General features: G+C 46.9%; 1 protein-coding gene across 2 annotated transcripts; it reads left to right on the top strand.

The window, feature by feature from the left end:
* Positions 1 to 10,243: 10,243 nt before the first annotated feature.
* SIK1 (salt inducible kinase 1) lies at positions 10,244 to 21,211 on the top strand. 2 transcript variants are annotated; one of them, XM_084201497.1, is made up of 14 exons: positions 10,244 to 10,378; positions 10,515 to 10,766; positions 11,538 to 11,654; positions 14,270 to 14,333; positions 14,529 to 14,690; positions 14,982 to 15,106; positions 15,221 to 15,344; positions 16,264 to 16,487; positions 16,719 to 16,868; positions 17,467 to 17,589; positions 17,836 to 18,061; positions 18,727 to 19,002; positions 19,527 to 19,761; positions 20,538 to 21,211. In XM_084201497.1, exons 2-14 carry the CDS (start codon positions 10,614 to 10,616, stop codon positions 20,959 to 20,961), a joined length of 2,403 nt encoding a protein of 800 aa, XP_084057623.1. In that variant the 5' UTR covers positions 10,244 to 10,378; positions 10,515 to 10,613; the 3' UTR covers positions 20,962 to 21,211. The 2 variants fall into 2 exon arrangements, with proteins under 2 accessions (XP_084057623.1, XP_084057624.1); XM_084201498.1 differs by having other exon boundaries at positions 10,266 to 10,378; positions 10,562 to 10,766.
* Positions 21,212 to 22,234: the final 1,023 nt, after the last annotated feature.

Below are 22,234 nucleotides of genomic sequence, written 5' to 3'. Positions count from 1 at the left end.
TCCCTTCAGGTCTGGCCTTGGCATTTTTTTCTGAGTCCCAAAGCAGTATTTCCTTCCCATAAATGTCGTTGCATGAGTACATTCTCTCTGAATGCTCATGTGGTGTGGTGTTATCTAACAAGACCCACTTCATGTAAAAAAAAAAAAAAATAAAAACCAAAAAAAAGAAAGAGGAATTTCTGAATACCTTTCAGTCCTGTGAAGATGCAGTAATAGGTGTTCTCACCACAGCCCCATCCTACTTGTGGTGAGGAGTGTTCCTCCTTCCTGTGCTTTGTCCCAACTATACTTCAAGTTTGTATTTACCCAACTTGATGCATGTTCTGTAAGGCAGATTATTCCACTTTCCCAACAGCATTCCACTTTTCCCAAAAGTACTTCTAGTGCTAACAGAGAAAGTACATATCTCTTTATAGCTTATCCCTTTGATTTCAAAGGTGAGAAACTTTTTTGTCTGAAGAAAATATTTATCAATATTGCCAGCAGGCTAAAGCCTCAAATCCCAGCTTAGACTGCCTTTGATATTGCTGTCAAAGGAGGGAACATGACAATATATTGACTTTCTTATCTAGTATCTCTTATTAACAGATGAGTCTGTGGAAAGATTTGGCCATCATGTTAGTTTTTATTGGCACACAGTGAAGCAAAAAGATGTATCTGGATGCCTTGCAGACTCCACACCTTTTTACACCAGTTCCCTCAATCCCAGATCATTCCCCCTGATGGGATGTGCCATCTGCAGCTCTGGGGTGGGGTGTCCTCCCACAGACCCACCAGAAGAGGTTTTGCACTGGAACCCACTGTAAATCTATGCCCATTTTGCTCTCCTTCCTCACACTTTTCCTCCTTCCATGACAAATGACAGAATTTAGAGATTTCCAGCCTGAAACGCCCTGCTGCTGACATGAGTGACGTGACACACCAAAGCAGGAACATGCTGACTGGGGGAATTCACGTCACACATCTCAGCTCCTATGGAAGCATCTAACCAACATTTTCAGATGAGTTCAGTTCCTGACTTTCTCACCCTTGCTTGCAGTGAGAATTTCTGCATCGCTAGTTCTCTTCCTAATTTGACTCTCTACCTCTTATGCATCCAGAAGTGTTATTCTTTAAAATAAATGCCCACAGAATATAATCTTTCCCTCCTCACATAATCTGAACACCTTCTAAAAAGGCACCTCTTTAGACCAAGACAGCTGCCTATCTTCACCACCAAGGTGAGCAGTGGCAGATTAATTGTAAGGGTTTGCTCCTGGTACGTCCAACAAGACTGGGGAGCCATCTGCCCAACTGAAAAGCATAAATTAAGCAGGGAAAGAGAATCTGTGTCACTGATCTTGTGAGAGGTGACGGGTATCAACAGAGAGGAAACAGTCTGAGCCAACTCAAAAAATTATCAAGAGTGTGCAACAGGAAGACTTCTTGAAGACAGCACGTCCTGCTGAGAGTGAGGACAAAGCCGTGCGCTCCCTGGTTGTATCAGCTGCGTAACCAGGAGAGCAGCTCTAGCTGAAGCAGGAACATCTGGTTTCCTATTTGAGGAGTCACAATCGATCTGCTCCAGTAGCACAAACTGCTTTCTTCACCCCAAACTTAAAGCTCTTGTGAAACCATCACTGGAGAACCATCTGGTTTTGAGTTGTCTTGTCAGTATCTGTCTTGTGAAAGATATTTTCAGGATGTCAACAAACAGCCCCATCCAAAAAGTTCTTCCATGTTTCTTGTCATCCATGATGGCATATATTTAGATGCCATATGCCCTGTACTTTTCTTCCCTGGAAACTCAGGGCTGGCTTATGCCAAGAATTGCACATAAGACATCTCCCATGTGTTATTGTTCATAGGTTCTCGCTCAGCCCTGGGACTGGAGTGTAACACATGTGCTCACGTTTGAAAATAGATTGTCTTGGTGTCCCACTCACAAACTGTGAGCCCACCCACCTCCCCCACTCGTGCTTCACTGGAGTAATTTCATCAGTTGGGACGCACAAAGGAGGAATTTTGCTAACCAACCCTTTGTCCTCTGAAATGTTATTTATTCTCTTCCCCTCCATCACAGCCCACGTGCAGAACCAGTGTGTAAGGAGGCATCACGCGTGATTCAACGCCACGCAAACATTCTGCTGAGCTTCTCACCCAGCTCCAATGGGAACCTTTGTCTGGTGTGTGACTGCAGAGTGCCAACCTCCAGTGTGCAAAATGCACTCGGCTCCAAGCACCCACGGGCACACCCAAAACACCACAGGACTCCTTACATTCGTGGTCCATAAAGGGGTGGTTTTGTTCTGTGTCCTGGCTCTGCCTGACTCGGGGTGAATGCAGCTGGAAATGCCAGAGAGGCAGCTCCCAAGGAACGTGAGAGCAGGATTACAGTTTTCCTGACATCGGAGGGGGGTGACAACAATGCAGCTGACGTAGGAGGGGACGGATTAGAGCGCATCTGACAGAGCAGCAATTATAGGAAATGTATTTGCAGGCATGGATGGGTGGAAAATGAACTGAATATGCTGTTCCAGAGGAGGACAATAAAGGTGTGTTGCAACAGTCCTTCCCCCCGCTGGAAAGCCGCATTTCTGACTTGTGCAGCGGCACAAACAATCTGTGCTGCATGGCAGGAAATATCCGGCGCAAATATCGCATCAATCTCTGAGGAAGGATACCTGTTTTCGTAACTTGCTCGTTGACGAAGGGCTCCTGGTAGTGGTTCAGACAATAGGTGGATATATCAGGTTTTCCCTGTGGAATAACTGTACCACCAGCACTCTGCTGTAAACGCAACTTTTATTTTGTTTCTGTTTTCTTTCGCAGTGAGCAAAGTAGAGAAGGGAGAGGGGGAGGGGAGATGCTCCTGATTTTTTGGTATGCCGTAGACAAATGCCATTAAAACCCTCTTCAAAGGAGCCAGTGCACATCCCCTTGCCTGGCAGAGGTACAGGCAGATGAAGAAATTACCTGGGACTCTGGGGAAGAGATTGCCTTTCCATTTCAAACTGCAGTGAGAGCACAGTGGATCTCAGACTCTGATGCATAAATATAGAGGAAAGGTGAGGGGGCCCTTATTAATTTTATCCCCGGGGAATGATTTGGAGCTTTCCGCATGAATCACTCACCAAGAGAAGGGAGGGGAGCGGAGGCTGCAGCGAGGGGACATCAAAACTGCCTCACTCAGGTCACCAGCACAGCCACCAGCAGAGAACATCCGTGTGCAGTGAATTCCATTGTCTCGGGAAGCTTCCTGCTGGGCACGTGGCCACGGCACCCACAGCTGCACAGCGGCCAGGGCCACCCTGCATCCTATGGCACTCCTGTAAAACTCCTGCAAAAGGACACTTGGGACAGTCAGTCCAAAAGGAATGAGGCTGAATTCCCTTCCTGTCCTCACAGATTGTCCCTCCAGCCCAGCACAGAGCAGAGATCCAGTCCCTGCGCTGGCTGAAGGATTGCTGGCAGGTCTTTCCCAACTGGGAACAACTCATGGCAACAGCAGCAGCTGTAAGGATGAGAGCAACACCCTCAGTCTCCTGGCCTGCCCAGGGGAAGGTTCCCAAACTTGTTGGACAGGGGCTGGCATCCCACCACTCCCATCAGGCTGGCATAATTTCCCCAACCCTTCTGTACAGATCCCAAAGAGAAAAGATCCCACACAAGGAGAAGGGGAAGGATAATTTATAGGAATGAAACCCTCTGTCACATGGATCATGGACATGCCTCCCTCCCACCTCTGCTCTCATATCTGAGGTCTACTTAGCATTTATTTTTTGCTTTGGAAGCTGGCAGCTTCTGACTGATCTGACACTGCTTAACTCCCCTGATAAAGTGTGGCCTAAAAAACCCCAAAACACAAAGCAACACATGAGCTACTACAGTGTGTAGGATGTTTCAGGAAGCAGTGAGAAGCAATAGACACTTTCAACAGAAACTGCTGGCAGAGAGTGGCAAAGCTTGGGAAAGCAGCTGCCTCTGTTTGACCTGCTCCCTGTCCACATTTTATCTGGGAGTGGGAGGACAGCATTAAACTACAACTACTAATCTTACAGAAAGTCCAGCCTGATAGAAAAATCACATATAAGAGCTGCTTCTTGTATAAACTGTATTAAACCCAGTGTGTACATAACTGTATTTATACCAGCTATAAGATCAACATTAATCACCTAATTTCAGTGGCAAGGATCGAGTTAAAGCAAATTACCTGAGCTCAGGACACACAAAGGTATTTCCCAGCTGTGTCACAGACCTGCCTCATCACCACCACGGGCAAGACACTTCATCCTTGTAGTCTTTTTGCCCTCCCAGTTGTAAAGCAGCTGAAGTGGGGAAAGTTTCATTTTTTCCTCATGTTTTGTGCCTTTTCTCTGTGAAGATTGTATGGTCTTGGTGGGAAAGTGCCATTTCCAAGTGTTGGTCTGTAGGCATCTGCAGTCCAGGTGGTTCTGCCCCAGGGAGGTCCCTGCCTGGCTGACCCTGATGCCAACACTAACAGCAGCTTAACACAGATGTGCTCAGACCCAGGGGATTTTGGTCCTCTTCAGTCAAATTTTGGTAGAATAAGTGCTTTACCTTGCAGGATGCCTTGAAGATGGATGTTTTAAGAGATGCAAACAAAGTGCCTTTCATCTCAATTTAAATAGGCACAGTTGGATTATAGATGTGTATTCTTTACTACCCTGAAAACTTTTGGTCATTAAGCTTAGTTGGAAAAAAATTAAAAAAATTCAAAAGCCTAATTGTTCCATATTGGCACTGCATTTTTTTTTTTATCCTGGGCAAGGGAAATAACCTTTTCTACCTTTTCACTTATCCTTTTCCACATATTTTTTTCATGTATTTGTTGCCAGTTGTCAGTCAGGCTCACCTGTCCCAGCACAGTGGAGCACTGTAAGAGTGACAGACACAGAAGGGAAATTATTTCAATGAAACAGAGAAGCTCTCAAGGGCACAGATCACCTTCTTTGTTCTGTGTTTGTACTTCCCTTTACACAAACAAAGACACTCAGAGCCTCAGCATGAAGGCAGATTTTGTACCCCATTATATTTAGGAGGGTGAGGAACCCAAACACACCTGGTGGTGAGCCCTTCAGGAGCTATTTCCTAGCCCTAGATAAGGAGGAATGATGAGGAGAAGGTCTGTGTCCCTTCATCCTGCAAGACAAGCTCCATGTATTATGTCACTGAGATGTCATTGCCTCGTTAATTATGAAATGTCATAAACCTTAATGACAAAAGATCATTGTTGTGATTGTAATTATGTAACTGTGATGCAATGTTATGACCAAAGACATTCCAGTGGGCTGAAATATATTTGTGGATGCCATTGTGGTGCCTCAGTAAGGACATCCTAGCTTTAAAGTATTTTTGCCAAAATTGCAGTGGCAGCCTGGATTTTTTCAAATTCAAAGACCCTTTGAAGTCATATTAGAAACAGTCATGCATCATTTTTTTTCAAGATAATGCTTTTGTCTTTGAAATAAGCCTACAAGTATTTTAGTTGATTATCTCCCCTTCTTTACTTCAAATGTCACTATAGTTTTTTCAGTGTGACAACTCCCATTTCACTTCTTTTTAGGCCAGAGTTTAACTTGGTGTGACTGGAAACAACTCTATTGACTTCAGCCAGGTTTTACTCAATTAAGTTGTGGAAAATAATTCCACAAATCTGACTTTCAAAATAATCCCGCTGGTATTTTCTGGGGGAAAATCCAACCACAAACAAACAGAAAACAAGCCCAACAAACAAACAAAAAACACCAAACCAAATCACCCCATCCCCCCACTCCCTGCCCAAAAAAAAAGAAAAAAAAAGAGAAGAGAGAGAAGAGAAGAGAAGAGAAGAGAAGAGAAGAGAAGAGAAGAGAAGAGAAGAGAAGAGAAGAGAAGAGAAGAGAAGAGAAGAGAGAGAAAAGAAAAGAAAAGAAAAGAAAAGAAAAGAAAAGAAAAGAAAAGAAAAGAAAAGAAAAGAAAAGAAAAGAAAAGAAAAGAAAAGAAAAGAAAAGAAAAGAAAAGAAAAGAAAAGAAAAGAAAAGAAAAAAAAGAAACCAAATAACTACAGCTGTACTGCAAGTAGTGACCCAGTAAATCCACCACAGAAAGCCAGGCTGACTTTATCTGTGGAGGGTGAAATGGGTAGAAAGGAATGTCTCCACTTCTTGGTTTGTTTTCTTTTTGCCCGGTGAAGAAAGTTGCTATTGTTGTCAGTTTGCTTTGAAACTGATAGAAAATGCTGAGTGAAATGACCAAAGACTGAATTGCTGGAAATATCTGCAAGATGAGTTCTGGAAGGCATCAGTCTGTGTGTGCATTCCCATCCAGGGATCATGCTGCCCTCGGGGAGGGAGCACAGAGCTGCTGCAATGGAAAAACTTAGCAGTTGTGTCCTCCCAGTTTCTCCCTCTTCCTCGAGGACTCAAAGGAACATCCTCGTAAAAATGCTCTGAAAAGTGCCTCCCCACTTCCCTCGCTTTTCTTCCCTGATTATGAAGAAGGCAGCTCTGTAATTGCACCTCTCCCGAGCACGGATATCATGGAATCATCCAAGGTGACTCCTCATCCAGGATGTCTGAAACACCAGAGGGCAGCAGAAGTGTTAAAGCAGAAACTGCAAAAGCCTCAACCTTCCCAACAGCAGCACCTCTCTGAGCTGATAGAACCCGATTGCATAAGAGATCTGCGATGCCTTCACAGCATTCAGAGTGAAAGTGGCAGAAAAACGATGCAATGATGGCACTACCAAAATTGTGCAATGGTTACTTCTGGGCAGGGCTGCTGGAACATGTTTTTACCTGCATGAATGAAAACACCAAAAGAGAAACACCAAAAGGTTGCTGAGAATGATAGAGGTAGGGGGTCTTTAATTCCCAACAAATGATCCAGCAGCATTTTAACTTTAGAACTTAGGTGCTCCCTCCTTCACTGCAGATGCCCTGGAACAGAGATCACTGTAAGTACCTTTCATAGGGAGAAACACTCGCCAGTCCTTCTTGCCTCTTCCATCCAAAGCAGGTAATTAAAACCAGGACAGTGGATTCTCCTCTGGTGAGGACTTACACTCCCCAGGAAGTCCCATGGCACTGGTGTCCACCTCTCCTTAGTGTGGGAAAATCGTGAGATGTTCTGGAGAGCACCAAATCCAGTCATCCTCTTATCATTTTGGAAGAAAGAAATTCTGAGTCCTTTAAAAAGGAATAAAAATGTTCCACTCCTACCTGGGACTGGATGTCTTTGAGTGCTCTTTCTAAAAAGACCAGCTCTGTTTGCCATCCTAAAACACTTAATCAATTTCAAATGAAAACAGCAACTATAATTAAAGGGAGGAAAATCCCACCACAGCAGAGGAACCATTATTAAGGTAATTTTTTTTCTTTATAACTCCTGGGGCACTGTTCACATGCAGCTGTTACTGTATGTGCTGTTTGTGCGTCACCTCCTCTTCACGAGCTCCACAGAGAATATACTGTTAGCTTAATAATAACAATAATAACAATAATAATAAGTCAGCTTTTCATGTGAGTTATTCAAGGCACTGTGTAAGCACTAATTGAATGCTACAATAGCCCAGGCTGGCTCTGTGCTATTCCCCTCTCTCCAGCACATGCCACAGCAGTCCCGTGACCTGGGTCACACCATGGAAGCAGCTCCTGTCCTTCAGCTCCTGACCACCAGCTCTGCCCTCTCCCAGCTCCATCCAAGCCCTGAAGAATGCCAGCCTGCCTGCTCACAGAAAGCACTGGGACAGCTTTCATTCTGTGGGTTCTGTGCATTAACAAAGTTTGGGCGTTCATTTAAGGTGCTCTTTCTCCATTTTTTCTAAGAGAAAGAGCCTGCAGTGTAAACACAAAAACTTCACTAAAACATCCTGACAGATCTCTCTCAAGCACATGGATGATATACAGCTCGTGGATCATGTAATTGATTATGCAGAGCACCACATCTTCCTCATCCCACCTTTAAATTTACAAAAATTGACAAAAAGCTTGCTTTCCTTCTCTAGCACGTCCATGTTGAAACCTCTAGGAGTCATCCAGGACCTTAAGGAGAATGCCAAGAACAAGTGAACACAATCTCAGAATCACAGAATTGTCAGGGTTGGAGGGACACATCCAGGTGGGTTTGGAATGTCTCCAGAGTGGGAATCTGTGTCCTCCCTGGGCAGCTGTTCCAGAGCTCTGCCACCTCCATGGAAAGAAATTCTTCCCCATGTTGAGGTGGAATTTCTTGTGGTTTATTTTATGGCCATTGCTCCTCATCCTGATGCTGAGCACCACTGAAGAGTCTGAGGCCATCCTCTTGGCTCTCACCTTGGAGATGTTTGTATGTATTGATTAAATCCCCTCTCCAGCTTCTCTTTGAAGACATTTTTACCAATTTTTACCAACTGCTTTGAAATTTTCAGCGTGAAGCAGAGCTGCAACTTTTCTACCTTATTTCCAGCAGTCTGGCAAATCCAATTTGTATGGTGGCCCTGGATGGAAGAGGAGGGTCACCTCCCAGAGTGCCATGGGCAGTGATGGTCAGGGGAGAGGCTCAGACTGAGAGGGAGAGTTTTCCAGTCAGAAACCCATTTCCTGACTGAAGAATTACCTGTCTGAAAAGAGCCTAGACTGACTGCAATAGAGAAGATAATGCTGAAAAGCAGATATGGCTGGCATCATTCAAAACTTTTTGAGACTAGATTGGAATTTGACTTCAAGTGTACAAACATTTTGGTCACTTGCTGCATGGAGGCTGAAGATGTCCATGTTTGAACCCTGTGCATCTGCTGTTTCACATCTGACCTTGAGAGGAGTCTCTTGGCTGAGGTTCAGTCCTATACAATATCCTTAAGCCTTGGTGTGCCAAAGGGAAATTTCCCAAGCCTCCCTTCCACGCTGAGCAGGGATAATGGCACTGCAGGTGTATTCTGAGTGTTGGGTTGCAATACTATCACAGGGCTGCACAAATATATGGGAGATGGATGTATTGGAGAGAGCCCAGAGGAGGCCACCAAGATGATCAGAGGGATGGAGCACCTCCCCTGCGAGCAAAGGCTGAGGGAATTGGGATTGTTCAGCCTGGAAAAGAGAAGCTTCAGGGTGACCTAATTGCAGCCTTCCAGTACCTGAAGGGAGCTGACAAGAAAGATGGAGACAGACTATTTACAAGGACCTGGAGTGACAGGACAGGGTGCAATGGCTTCAAATTGACAGAGGGTATGTTTAGGTTAGATATCAGGAAGAAATTCTTTACTGTGAGGGTAGTGAGACACCAGAACAGGTTGCCCAGAAAAGCTGTGGCTGCCCCATCCCTGGAGGTGTTCAACATGAGGCTGGATGAGGCTCTGAGCAACCTGGTCTAGAGGAAGGTGTCCCTGCCCATGGCAGGACATTGGGACTGAAGGATCTTTACATAGTCTCTTCCAACCCAAACCATTCTGTGATTTTATATATATATATACACACACACATACATATATACTCTTTATTATTGCTTTTGCTGCTGTCAGTGTTCAGCTGGTGGACCCAGAGGGCTGCTGTCCCCAGATCGGGGTGTCCCCAGCCCTTGAGGGGATACTCTGCAGCATCCCCTCCATCCCACCCTGGAAAGCAGGGACAGGGAAACCGGCCTTGCGCAGGGGAAGGCGGCTCCGTTTCCTGCTGCAGGCACCAGTGCAAAGGGTGCGGCGCATCCACAGCCCCCCTGTGCCTCGGGATCGGGGAGAAGCGCTCCCCTGCAGGGCTGCAGCCGCACTTTTCCGACTGCCAGCGGGACTTCCCCATCTCGCTGCGCTAGAGGTGCCTCGGCGGCTGGGGACACCGGCGCTCGGCACCCCCGCCGGCAGCAGCGGCGGTCACCGGGGGGTCACCAGCGCCAGGTGCTGTCGCCGGGGCGGCGCCGCAGTCGCGACATCCCCGCGCTGCGGGGACGCCCCGTCGGGAGCCGCCGCCACTCCGGGGAGCGACCCCGCCGGGAGGGCGGGCCGGGCCGGGCCGGGGGGTGGGCAGGAGACCCCCCGACCCCCCCCTCCATCCCTGCCTCCCTCCGCCCTGACGTCACCGCCCCCCCGGGTCTCCCGGGCGACGGCTCCATCAGCGCCCGCGTCAGCGCCGCCCGTTCCCTGGCAACGTCCCGGTGTCTCCGCTCCCCTTCAGCCCCGCGCCCGGGCGCGCGTCTCGCTGGCGTCAAAGTGACGTCAATGGGCCCGTCTCGGCTTTCGGCGGTGGGCGGGGGGAAGAGGCGGGCGGGGAGGGCGGTGCGCGGATGGAGGCGAGGGGCGGGCAGGGCAGGGGGCCGGGACATCCCGCGTGGTGCCGCCTGCCCCCCGGTGCGCGCTCGCCCCGCCGCACTCACACGCACGGCCGCCCGCCCGCACAGCCCTGCGCGCACACCGCGCTCCGCCCGCCAGGTACGAGGCGGCTCCACGGCCGCTCCGCCGGGCTCTGCGCGGCCGCGGGGGGAGCGGGGCCGGCGGCGGCGCGGACGGGGCGGGCAGGGCCGGCGGAGCGGAGCGGAGCGCGGCTGACGGTGCCGTGTCCGTGCAGGTGCTGCGCGGATGCTCCCGTCCTGAGGCGCTGCCGTGTCCGTGCAGGTGCTGCGCGGATGCTCCCGTCCTGAGGCGCTGCCCGCCCCCCGCCTGAGCCATGGTGATCATGTCGGAGTTCGCCTCGGCGCCCGCGGCCGCGCACGGCCAGCAGCGGCCCCTGCGAGTCGGCTTCTACGACATCGAGAGGACCCTGGGGAAAGGCAACTTCGCCGTGGTCAAGCTGGCCCGGCACAGGGTGACCAAGACGCAGGTGGGTGCGCGGGGCCGGCGCTGTCGGGGCGCGGGGAGCGGGCGCGGAGCCCCGCGGGCGCTGCTGCCTTCGCACGCCCGCGGTGATGCCGCGCTCCGCAGGACAGGGGCTGCGAGTTTTCCCGCTGTGTGAAATGAAAACTCGGCGAGGATGCGTGCAAAAAAACCCACCCCAGCTCCCGCGGTTCTGAATGTTACTGTAGCTCCGTTGAGTTACTCTCACTTTGCTGAAAACGCCGTGCAGATTAAGGATCTCTTGAAGACTTCAGGCGTTTTGGTTTTTTGGGGTTTTTTTTCATTCAGTGTTCTTCAAGAACAAAGAACCCGGGGTCTTCTTTGCAGAAATATTTTTTTCCTGGGCGTGCAGCCGTATTTATATTTCTGGTGCATGTCAAAATCGTCTCAGTCACTACAGTAGGAGATAGTCTGTTACAGGGATCTGTTTTTCACTGGCATGGGACGGATTAAAAGATTTACAGAATCCTGTCCAGTGCTAATTTCTGCAGTTCTGCTCGCTACCTTACGTGTAATCCTTTGACGTAGAAAAGAAAAACGAAAACGTTCTGTGCCGCGAATTCTGTGCGGTTCAGAAAAACAGAATCAGCTTTGTCAAGTCCGTGCTTTAAAAGCTACTTTAAAAGCTACTTTACTTGGATTTTGTGAGTGGTGTGTTTGTGCGGGGGTGTGTCTTTTTTTTTTTTAAGGTATCTGAACAGTGAGAGTACCTGTTTTGTAATACCTGGGGTTGTTTTGTTGTTATTTAAATTTGCAGGTTGCAATAAAAATAATAGACAAAACAAGGTTAGACCCGAGCAATCTGGAGAAGATTTATAGAGAAGTTCAGATAATGAAGCTTTTGAATCATCCCCACATTATCAAGCTATATCAGGTAAGAGTCCACCTTTGAAGTGCAGCACGTAGATAAAATATGCTTGTGGTCTCTTGCATGTGATTTTTGCATCTAATATTTGTGGAGAGAAAGCACATTGAAATACTGAAATACTTTTTGAAAAACGTTTGAAGTAAACTGGATGTCTTCAAAGTCATTCTTCATTCTTTGAACAAGATTCTGGTATTAGGCAGCTTTTTGACAAAATGCACTTTAAAATTTACAAAGTTGAAACCAGGCTGACGTTTGTTTCAGACTGAGGAACGGGTTAGCTGAACTTCTGTGATTAACTTGCTTTTCCTATCTCATCTGCTTTTCCCAGTTTAGAGGACTGGAACTTCTTACGTGCTTTAGATAAGAGGAAGACTTAAACTCACATTGGGTGGGAGAGAAGGAAGCACTAAAGTTGAGTTTGCCTTAAGTGGAAGGGATTTAAAATCACCAATTAAACCAAATTAATTTAAGTAGAAAGTCTAAGTGGAAACTTAATCAAAGAATTAGATTAGTGAAAATGGAAAAAGTGGTAAATGTTGGTATCTTAGAATATGTAAAAAATCACCTGTTTGGTTGTTCTGTTGCAGTTTGTGTAGTTTTGAAAGTGTATTTTAAGTATCTTTCCCCTGCAGAGTTTCTCAACATGAATTTTGGTTTAGATTTGTTTAGTTTCTGCACTGATGGATATTTTTAACCGTGGGAACAAATTAATGTGTCGTGCAGAAAGCAGGATCACATTTGTCTTGTGAGCAAGGACTGCTTTGCAAATTCTAAACGTTTGATCTGAGTACCTTTGGTGTAAGTTCCTCTTAATCATTTAAACAATGCCATGTGGATTTAAGATGACAGAACAGTTTGGGTTGGAAGGGACCTTTAAAGGTCATCTGGTGCAAGCCCCTGCCGTGAGCAGGGCAGAGGTGTCAGTCTTTCTGGACCTGTCTGAAAGGGCAGAGGGGAGAAAGGTGGAGATGGGATGAAGCAGCAGGTCTGAAAGTCCATGTGCAGTAGTAAACACTATTATCAGCTGGGATCTTACTGCTGGGTTTGTTAGCTTAAACAAAAAAAAAAAAAAAAAAAAAGAAAGAAAGAAAAAAAGAAGTTTAATTAACATGTAAGGCTGAAGAGCCAGTAAGGCAGGTGCTTAGGCACAGCATTATTTTAAAAGACCTTGACACACATGAAGTGTTTGTATTTATAGTGTTACCCATCATAACAAAAATGATTCTGTGTTAAGGGCTGACGTCAGGGTTGCCCACGGGGCAGTATAGGACACACAGAAACATTCTAACAGTTCGGTTGAGTTCATTTCAGTGGAATGATGTGGGTGAAAATACTGTTTCAGAGCATTCAGAAAAGCAGGTTAAATTCCATCTCGTTGAACCACTTCACTTGATGCAGCAAATGACGTTGGTAGTGGACCATAATTTCTTTTCAGTGAAGTTTTCTTTTCTTTGTTGTTGTAACTGATGCTTTACCTGTTTGATGGAGGCTGAGAAGCAGAGATGGAATTAGATGACATACCAGTGTAGGGTGTGTGTTCTTGTATTATTTCATCATTGTTTTAGTTTCAGCACCACGTCTTAATTTCATTCAGCTGGCAAGTTTCCCAGAACACTTTCCTTCATTTTTTTAAACTGGGAACCTCTCTTCCTTTGCTCCTTGTTTGTTTATTTTCATTTTGTGTCTGTGTGTACTTGTAGTGAGGGGAGGACAAGAGTCTTTGGAAAAGGTTACATGTTGGGAGCCTGGAAGTTACAGCCTTTGAAGTAGGATTGAGGCTTTTTGGATTGTTAACCTATTGTGAGCCTCCTGCTTCCAAAACAAAGTATCTGCTCCGTGAGAGGGAAATGCTTCCAGGGAAATGTTGTATTCTGAAATGCAGCATTTCAAAGGTGTGCTGTGGCAACTGAAGATGAACTTGGAAACGCTCAGCATCTCTCATTCATCATTTGGCTTTTAGTAATTCTTTTTTATTTTCCTCCAAAGGCAAATGTTGTGAAATATCAAAGCAAGTTGATACTAGATTGATAGGCAATATATTGACAGTTGTTGATGTGCATCAAGCACTGCTGTTACACAAACAGCAGCCTGTTATCACTTGCACAGAAGGCTCCCCATGTCCCAGCCAACTCCAAACAGGAGCAGGGGATCTGATACCACTTCTTGCTTTGTCCAGCTTGCAGCTATCTCTGCTGATCTGAGCCCCTACTAGCCTTGAAATGAAGAAAACTTTACATAAACTTCTAAGTTTCTTTGCCTGTTCAAAATATGTCATAAAACTATATATGCATGTTTTAACAAAAGGGGAGTGTATGAAATTATCTAAACACTCATCTGCTCTCTTACAGAGATTAGGTAGCTTGGTAATGGTGAGAAGAACAATGGCCTGGGAAGCCATTGTATAATGTAGGCACATAAGCCTTGATTTGTTATCTTTTTCATTACCAGTTTGCTTGGAAAGAACTCTGTGGTGCAAAATTAGACACTTTTACTGCCAGCTGCTGCAGCAAATATGAATTTGAATGGATATGTTTGAGAATTCACATAGAAAAATAAATGAAACTGTAGAGCTCTGGTGGTTGTGTTTTTTTTTTTTTAATTGTGTCCTCATTTCTTCACAGGTTATGGAGACAAAGGATATGCTGTACATTGTTACTGAGTTTGCAAAGAATGGAGAAATGTTTGGTAAGTCCTCACTGACGGAGCTCACAGTTCCTTAGAAACCCATGGCTTTATTGTCTCATTCCTGAGTAACAGATATATTCTGATTAAAAACCTGGGGCTTGTGTTGTCAGCTGTCAAACAGCAAGTGCAGCACCTGCAGGATTATGAAAAATTTCCTCGGGGTGTTTCTGAATCCTCTCTGATTTTGTCTGGCAGATCACCTGACCTCCAACGGGCACTTGAGCGAGAGTGAAGCACGGAAGAAGTTCTGGCAGATTCTCTCAGCAGTGGAATATTGTCACAGCCACCACATCGTGCACAGGGATCTCAAAACAGAGAACCTCCTGCTGGATGCTAACATGAATATCAAATTAGCAGGTAATAGGAAATAAGAGGTCACTTTATAAAGAACATCAGGCATGTTGTTCAGACGTTGGGTTTCCCTAGGATAATCCTGTAAATGTGTTTGTATTTCTGTAAGGGAAAATACAACAAAAGTCACAGATATTTCTCAGAACAGATTTTGTGAACAGAAGGGAATAGCTTAAATGAATAGGCAGAAAACAAAGCAACACATCTGTTCCTTTCTCTCCGTTTTCTGCTACTTCTGAAATATTAGTATGTGGTTGAGTGTTGTTGTCTTACCCCAGATTTTCACCTTTATTTCAGACTTTGGCTTTGGAAACTTTTACAAGTCGGGAGAGCCCCTCTCCACTTGGTGTGGAAGCCCACCCTATGCAGCTCCAGAAGTTTTCGAAGGCAAAGAATATGAAGGACCTCACCTTGATATATGGGTGAGCTTGCTATTCCTCAGAAACTGTGTTTCACACCTTGTGAGGGCCTGTGGGCCTTCAGAATCATTGCTTTTCCTGGAGTCACTCATGTGCTGTGCTGTTTTCTATTGGCAGAGCCTTGGGGTGGTTCTCTATGTCCTTGTCTGCGGTTCTCTGCCTTTTGATGGACCCAATTTACCAACTCTGAGGCAAAGAGTGCTGGAGGGCCGGTTCCGCATCCCCTACTTCATGTCCGAAGGTGATTTTTTCCAGATCCTTAATGTTAGAACAGGTGCTGCAAAGGAGTAGCTATCCAGTTTGCAGCTGGCAATTATTTTGTTTTTATGTATCCACTGTAGGGCAGAAGATGTTTTCTTTTCTGGGATCTGCTTCGTGGTGCATCTAAAAAGCTGTAGTTTCCTTTCTTAGAATATCCCTATGGATTACAAAAACACTTGATTCTCTAGCTGGAGAAATAATCACTCAGAAAAGAGAGAAAACAGGATTTTAATGAGACTAGCCTGCAATGCTAGATGTAGTTCTCCTAAGATATTTTAGCTATGCAGAAGGGGTGTTCCAGTGTGGCTGTGCTGCCAAGGAGAGCAGGAATAGTGGGACTCAGCAGTGTTTCCTGAGAACTCCAACAGTCTGATGAGAAACATGAAACTGAAGAGTGTTATCACCTCTCTCTGATTTGGTTTCAAAACCAAGTGAACGTGCCTCTGTTCTCACGTGGAGATTATCTGCTGAAGTCTGAAGTTTATCAGTTATAGCCATGAACAGCTTTATTTCCTGGTTATAAGTAAATAAGCAATATAGGGCCAGGACCAGGAAGTTGTATGTGATGGGGTTCTGTGCTAAGTTCTGACCTATTTTATGTGCATGTAATGCCATCAAACCTGCATCCTCTCGAAACCAGATCTTGTACAAGGTGCAAGGCCACCTGGTATCCAGTACAGCTTCCTGTGGTAAAATACTGTTTTTGTGATATGCGTGTGAACATCTCTTGTGCTGTCTGGAATATCTGATAGTCAGATCAGTCATCAGCTGCACACAAGCCTTTAATTCCTGTTTTCATAGGCATCTTACACTGTTTCTGGGAAGTGTTCTTAGCAGTGACCTGGGGCTGGGCTGTTACATTTTTGCCCTTTGCTCACGAGTTTGTCTTTGTCACCCAGACTGTGAAACACTAATCCGACGGATGCTGGTTGTGGACCCAACCAAGCGGATAACCATCTCCCAGATAAAGCAGCACAAGTGGATGCAGGCTGACCCCTCCCTTCAGCAGCAGCAGTCCTTGTCCTTCTCCATGCAAAACTACAACTCCAACCTGGGTGACTACAACGAGCAGGTCCTTGGGATCATGCAAACCCTTGGCATCGACAGGCAGAGGACTGTAGAGGTGAGTTCTTGCCCTTTAGATACATTTCCAGTGACCACCAGAATGCCAGTGGTGCAGTCAGGGGTCATTCAGTGAGTGGCCTTGATCTGGTGTCACAGCATAAAATCTTCACTGCCCTTCTGAATTTTGCTTGGTTTTTCGAGCGTGCTACTCTGAGCCCTTAGTGACGAGTTTTGGCTGCTTACATCCTGAGTTACCTGTAACCCAAAAGGCCCTTCCAATGTCTTCCAGTCCCTGCAGAACAGCAGCTACAACCATTTTGCTGCCATTTATTACCTGCTCCTGGAGCGCCTCAAGGAGTACCGGAGCAGCCAGGTGTCCACTCGGCCGGCAGCCGGCCGGCAGCCGCGGCCCCGCAGCTCCGAGATCACCAGCGCTGAGGTGAGCAGAGGCACCTTTGCATCCCCCTTTCCATGTAGCTGCCAGGCTTCTGAAAACCATTTCTGATAGTGGTGCCCTCTGACAGGACACAGCCTGCTGTTCTTCAGCAGGAGGCTGAGTGAATATTAATGCCCTGTTTCCTAGGAAGTGACCGCGGGTCATGGTCCAAAGAATAGTCTGCCTCCAGTGCAGGTCAATAATGAGCCACAGGATTAGACTTCTCATGGAAATCTGCCCTTTTAGGCATGGCTTGGTTATGCTTCTTTGTTGCATATCCTGTAGGTTCCTCAGAAGGACTCCATGAGTCACTTAATGTGTTTTTCTGACATTAATTTTATTTTCTTCGCCCCCACCCCCTTTAAAGTGTGGTTTGGGTGCCTCTGCAAATTGCACTTCCAGTTAAATTGCCTAACTTAGGAGGAGGAGGATTCTGTGTTTGTGTTGGCATTGATGGATTAGCTTTGTTCATTTTCATAGAAAGCATGAGGAGAGAGCTTGCAGGGAAGGTGGCTCTGAAATTCTGTGACTCTCCAGTATCTGAAAAGTCACGTGGAACTGCAGTGTGTGTGATGGCTTCTGTGCATCGCTCTCTCTCCAGATGCCTCAGGACACTCTCACTAGTGAAACCCTGCGATCATCTCTGCTTTACCAGCAACCTCAGAGCCTGATTCAGCCATCCTTGCAGGCAGAAATGGACTGTGACATAAGCAGTCCACTACAGGTTGGTGTTCCCTGCTAAACTCTGTGTTGTTTCTTTTTTTTTCATTGTTCTGCCAATCCACAGCAATGGGGGTTGTGGCTTTTGCTCTCTCCCTCCTATGTTTTGTTTGGCATTTGGACACATTGTCACGTAGTCTCTCAAACAATATTTCTACTGAAGACATGCCACAGAATTATGGAGCGTGTTAAAAGGTAATGCAGAAATAAGGAAAAGACCCTGAAGTCTGTGATCTGGCATGTTTTCCAGCCTGTGTTCTTCCCTGTGGATACCAACTTCAATGGGCTCTTCCGGAACCGCTCCATCTCCCCAAACAGCCTGCTGGACACCACCATCAGTGAGGAAGTGAGACAAGAGAAGGAGCTGGAAGATGAAATTAAGGCATATGACCACCCCATCTGCATCCCTAGCAACACCAGCAGGAGGCACACCCTGGCAGAAGTGACCACCCATTTCTATCAGCATGTCCCTCCATGTAAGTAAGTCTGGGAGAGATGAAGGGTGTCTGTAGGTAGGGGAAAAGAGCACAGAAGGAGTGCCATAGAGCCCAAATGCTGAGGGAGAGTGTGCTGATTTTACTTTGACTGGGTTAGGAAAGCCTAGAAAAGAGGTTTGTCTTCCTACAGATAAGCAGGGCCCTTAGGGAAGAGAAGCTTTGCTGTTGTATTTCACCTAGATCTCTTCAGAGGGGAGCATGCAGGTCACAAACCTGGTCTGCTTGCTTCTGCTGTTGTACTGGGGAAGGAAAAAGTGCCTGAATTTAACAAAAAACACCTCACTGATTGTGTTTGGTACATACCCAGACCCTGTGAACCAACTAAATAAGCACAACTGTTCACAAAACAATTGTCCTGGTTGTGCTAAAGAAACGCTGTGTGCCTGATCCAGCACAGCCTGGTGATGCTGGTGTTGCTGGCTGAGCCCTGCCAGCTGGACAGGAGCCCAAACTGAGGTTATTTGTTGATTTGTTGACCCCTTGCTGGAGTCAAGCCCTGGGACAACAGGAGTTGCTGGACACCTCTCCAGCTCGAGGCTGTTTATTAGTGCCAGTGTAGGTGGGCAGAAGTCTCTGATGTCATGTTTGTTCCTTCCTGTACTCATCTTGGGAATGTTCTTTCTCTTCTTCCTTCCCCTCCATAGGTATAGTCATTTCCTCCTCTGCCAGCCCCACAGAGGGAACTAGCTCAGACAGCTGCCTTACTTCATCTTCAAATGACAGCTCAGTGGCCCTGAGCAGCTGTTTGGCAGGTCAAGTAATGACGGGGAGCCCGGCCACAGCGAGGATGACGTCGCCTTTCCTCGCTTCCCAGTCTGACGCTCCCGTGTTACAAGTCCAGGGCTGCATGGGAGGTGCTTCTCTCCTGCCTGTCAGCTTCCAAGAAGGAAGGCGAGCATCTGATACCTCATTAACTCAAGGTAATGCCTTCCTGGCCTTGTTGCTGAGGAATTACTCCCTCCCAGCAGCCGCTGGGAAAGGGTAGGGTGCAGGGAGACTTGCTGCCCGTTCGTGTTACACTGAGGCCGGGCACCTGGATCCTCTGCCGCTCGTGTTCACGGGCCCTGAGGGAGGGTGGGATGCCCTGGGGAAGGTGTCTGGAGGAAAGGTTCTCTGACACTGATTCAGCCTGCCCATGGAGATATTTCTGCTGCCGTGAGTGGGATGGCAAGCTCCACCTTCCTCCTAAAATATGGAGTGAACAACGTCATGATTTCTCTCAGGCTTTTCCTTTGCCATGCACGTCCATCTGCACAAGGGTGCAGCTGTCCCAGTCCCTGTTTCATTACTGAAATCCTGCTCTGACCACCAGGCAGAGGGTGAACTGGAGTCTCTTCTAGCCCAGTTCTCACACGCAGGAAGGCAGTGCCCAGAAAGGCTGATCTGTACTGTAGGCAAGCGTTGAGGAGGATTAAAGTGCATTTCTTTTCCTCGTGTCCCACAGGCTTGAAGGCTTTTAGGCAGCAGCTGCGGAAGAACGCTCGAGCCAAGGGGTTCCTCGGCTTGAATAAAATCAAAGGCTTTGCTCGGCAGGTGTGTCAGTCCTCCTCCTCCTCTCGGGCAGCAAGGAGTGCCATGAGCCCTTTCCAGCACACGCAGCCCAACACCTGCATGTACAGCAGCAGCGGGAGCAGCAGAGAGGGGAGAAGCCTCCTGGAGGAGGTGCTGCAGCAGCAGAGGTGAGGGAGGAGCTTTGGTGCCTTTTCATTGCGTTTACTTTGGGTTAAGGGCGAGCAAGGAGGGGTAAACACAGCAAAAGAGGTTGGGGGTTTGGTCACTGGGGGTTTCTTTCGTCCATCTTTGCTGTGTGGCAGTGGGTAAACTGCTCGGCTTCCTTTGTGGCTTCCTGCCCTGGCACATGTAACACAGGACGTGCAATTCCACTCAAAAATCTTGGTGTTCAAATATTTGGAGGTTGCTGCATTGAGAAGCAGTTTGGTAGTGCGGGGGAAAACATTGCTTCTCCCTACTGCAAGCTGTGTTTTTCTTTGTTAGTTTTGGGAATGATTTCTTTCCTCCTCTGCCTCCTCCTGTAATTTTCCCATGGCAAGGAAGTGAGACCTTGTAATTTGGAAAAGTTACAGCCCACAAAGGAGGCACAGTTCCAGTGGCCTCAAATGTCATGTGTGGTGGCACCTCTTCATTCCCATAGAAGCGAGATGGAAAATTGAGCTTCCGGTTTATCTGCACACATTGTCTCTAGAACATCTATTATTAGGTGGCCAAATCGTGATCAGATAAACTTGGTTGTGACAGTTGCCCTCTACAGAATGAGGGAAAGCCTGGCACGGGCAGCTCGCTTTGATTGTGCTGGCTGGGGTAAGGAGAGGTTTGATAGAGAGAATGAAACAAAGGGCAAGGTTGTGGTCAAGGTTAGGGGCAAGAAAGGAAGGAGTCGAGCATGAAATTATCCTAGCAATGGAAATTAACCTCTTCCCCCTTGGATTTTTTTCAGAATGCTCCAGTTCCAGCATCACCAACTACTCCAAACAGCTTGTCCCCAGACCTCCCAGACACCTGCAGCAAGCAGCATCCCCTCCTCTGACGGAACCTGCAAAGCCTCCAACTCCATTCTGCTGTCAGAGCTGCAAAGAGAGAACTCCTTTGAGCTGGCCTTCGCTGGCAGCAGCCAACTGCTCCAACCTCATTTCTTCGGGCTGAGCGTGTCCCCGGTGTCGTCGGCCGCTCACCTGCTGGACACTCACCTGTACATCAGCAGCAGCAGCAGCAGCGCGGCCCCGCTGGCCGCCCCCTTCTCCCAGCAGCAGAGCTTCTCCACGCCATCCCCGAGCTATGATGCTGTCACCCTGCAGCATGGGGACTGTGAGATGGAGGACCTGACTTCCAGCCAGCTGGGCAAGTTTGTGCTGGTCAAGTGAGAGCTTCGGGCCGCTCTCGTTGAGGGGGAACTTTCACCGCTGCTCCGTGGCTGGCTGGCGGCGTGGGGACGAGTGACTCTCAGAAGCAATAAATTTTGAAGTATGTGAAGAGGCTGTCTGGCTCAGAAAGCTGGCAACTTTATAGGACTGAAACAAGCAATATGTATGTCTTTTTGCTTCTACTATTCTTGCACTGAACAAATACGAATAGAAACTGATTTTTTTTTTTTTTTAAAGGAAAAAATAATGATGGGGCAGATGGGTGGGGCGTTTGTGGGGGCAGGGAGGGATGTGGCTGGGGAAGAACTCTTCGGTACTGTACTCAAGTCAGACCAATACAGCTCTGCTGTTATGCAAGATTAGCAGCTGTCAGTAGTGGTGACACAGCAGGGAGAGGCTTTTCAAAGAAGGGACCAGAGCCTCCCTTTTTCACAATATTCATTTATGGGTTTGTGAAGATGATTACCTCTTAAAAAAAAAAATAAACAGAAAACCAGTGGCATGCAGCATTATGCATTCATAGAAGACAAAAATGGAAGCATTGCCATTTGTTGTTTTTCCTTTTCCCTCCTGTTAACACTCATTTTATTTAAAGGAACCAACATCCCCATTCCACACCTCCCAGATACACATACTTTAAATGAAAACTGTGAACTTCTTGCTTGATACATCAGCTGGAAAAGCTCAGCATGCCCTTCTAATTAGTACAGAAGCAGTAACTATTGGAAATGTATCCCTTGATAATCAGGATCCAAATTGCATAATGCCTGGTCTTTTGCAGGGATGTTTGTTGGGGAGTGGTGTGTGTGTACATACACACGGGTGCACACATGCCCATATTTTGTTGGTCTGGGTAATCTTTAGGAACCTTTCTATAAACTCTTAAGTTTGTTCATATTCTTGCCGAGGCACTGAGGAGGGAAGCAGCAGCACCTATGGGGTAATGGGAAGGCTTTTCTTTTTAAAAAGCCCTCCTGGAGGTTGCCTACAAAGTTGCCTGAGGGGTATTTCTTAGTGCTGCACATTGTTATTTCCGCTGCTAATTATGTTTTTATGCATTTCATTATCAGGGTCCAAACAGAACTGACTCTTGGGGAAATGTGCAATATTGGTTATAATTATATACTGACAAAGACAAAAGGAATAGGCTAGAACAGAATTCTACTCTAACAGAGTACAGCTTTTTCTGAACAAAACTGTATTAAAAGTGAGTAAAACAGCACAATCTTTGGGTGTTTGTTTTTGGTTGGTTTGTTTTTTGGCATATTAGCAA

The sequence above is a fragment of the Fringilla coelebs genome (genome assembly GCF_963513975.1).
Source record: "Fringilla coelebs genome assembly, chromosome: 2".
Lineage (NCBI taxonomy): Eukaryota > Metazoa > Chordata > Aves > Passeriformes > Fringillidae > Fringilla > Fringilla coelebs.
This window is presented reverse-complemented; position numbering and strand designations above follow the sequence as displayed.

What these genes read in the sequence shown, in the direction of transcription:
- SIK1 (XM_084201497.1), top strand. Translation starts at nt 10,614, where the DNA reads ATGGTGATCATGTCGGAGTTCGCCTCGGCGCCCGCGGCCGCGCACGGC. An exon ending in ACATAAGCAGTCCACTACAG is followed by an intron (nt 17,590 to 17,835) that starts GTTGGTGTTCCC and finishes CATGTTTTCCAG; the next exon opens with CCTGTGTTCTTCCCTGTGGA. An exon ending in CTATCAGCATGTCCCTCCAT is followed by an intron (nt 18,062 to 18,726) that starts GTAAGTAAGTCT and finishes TCCCCTCCATAG; the next exon opens with GTATAGTCATTTCCTCCTCT.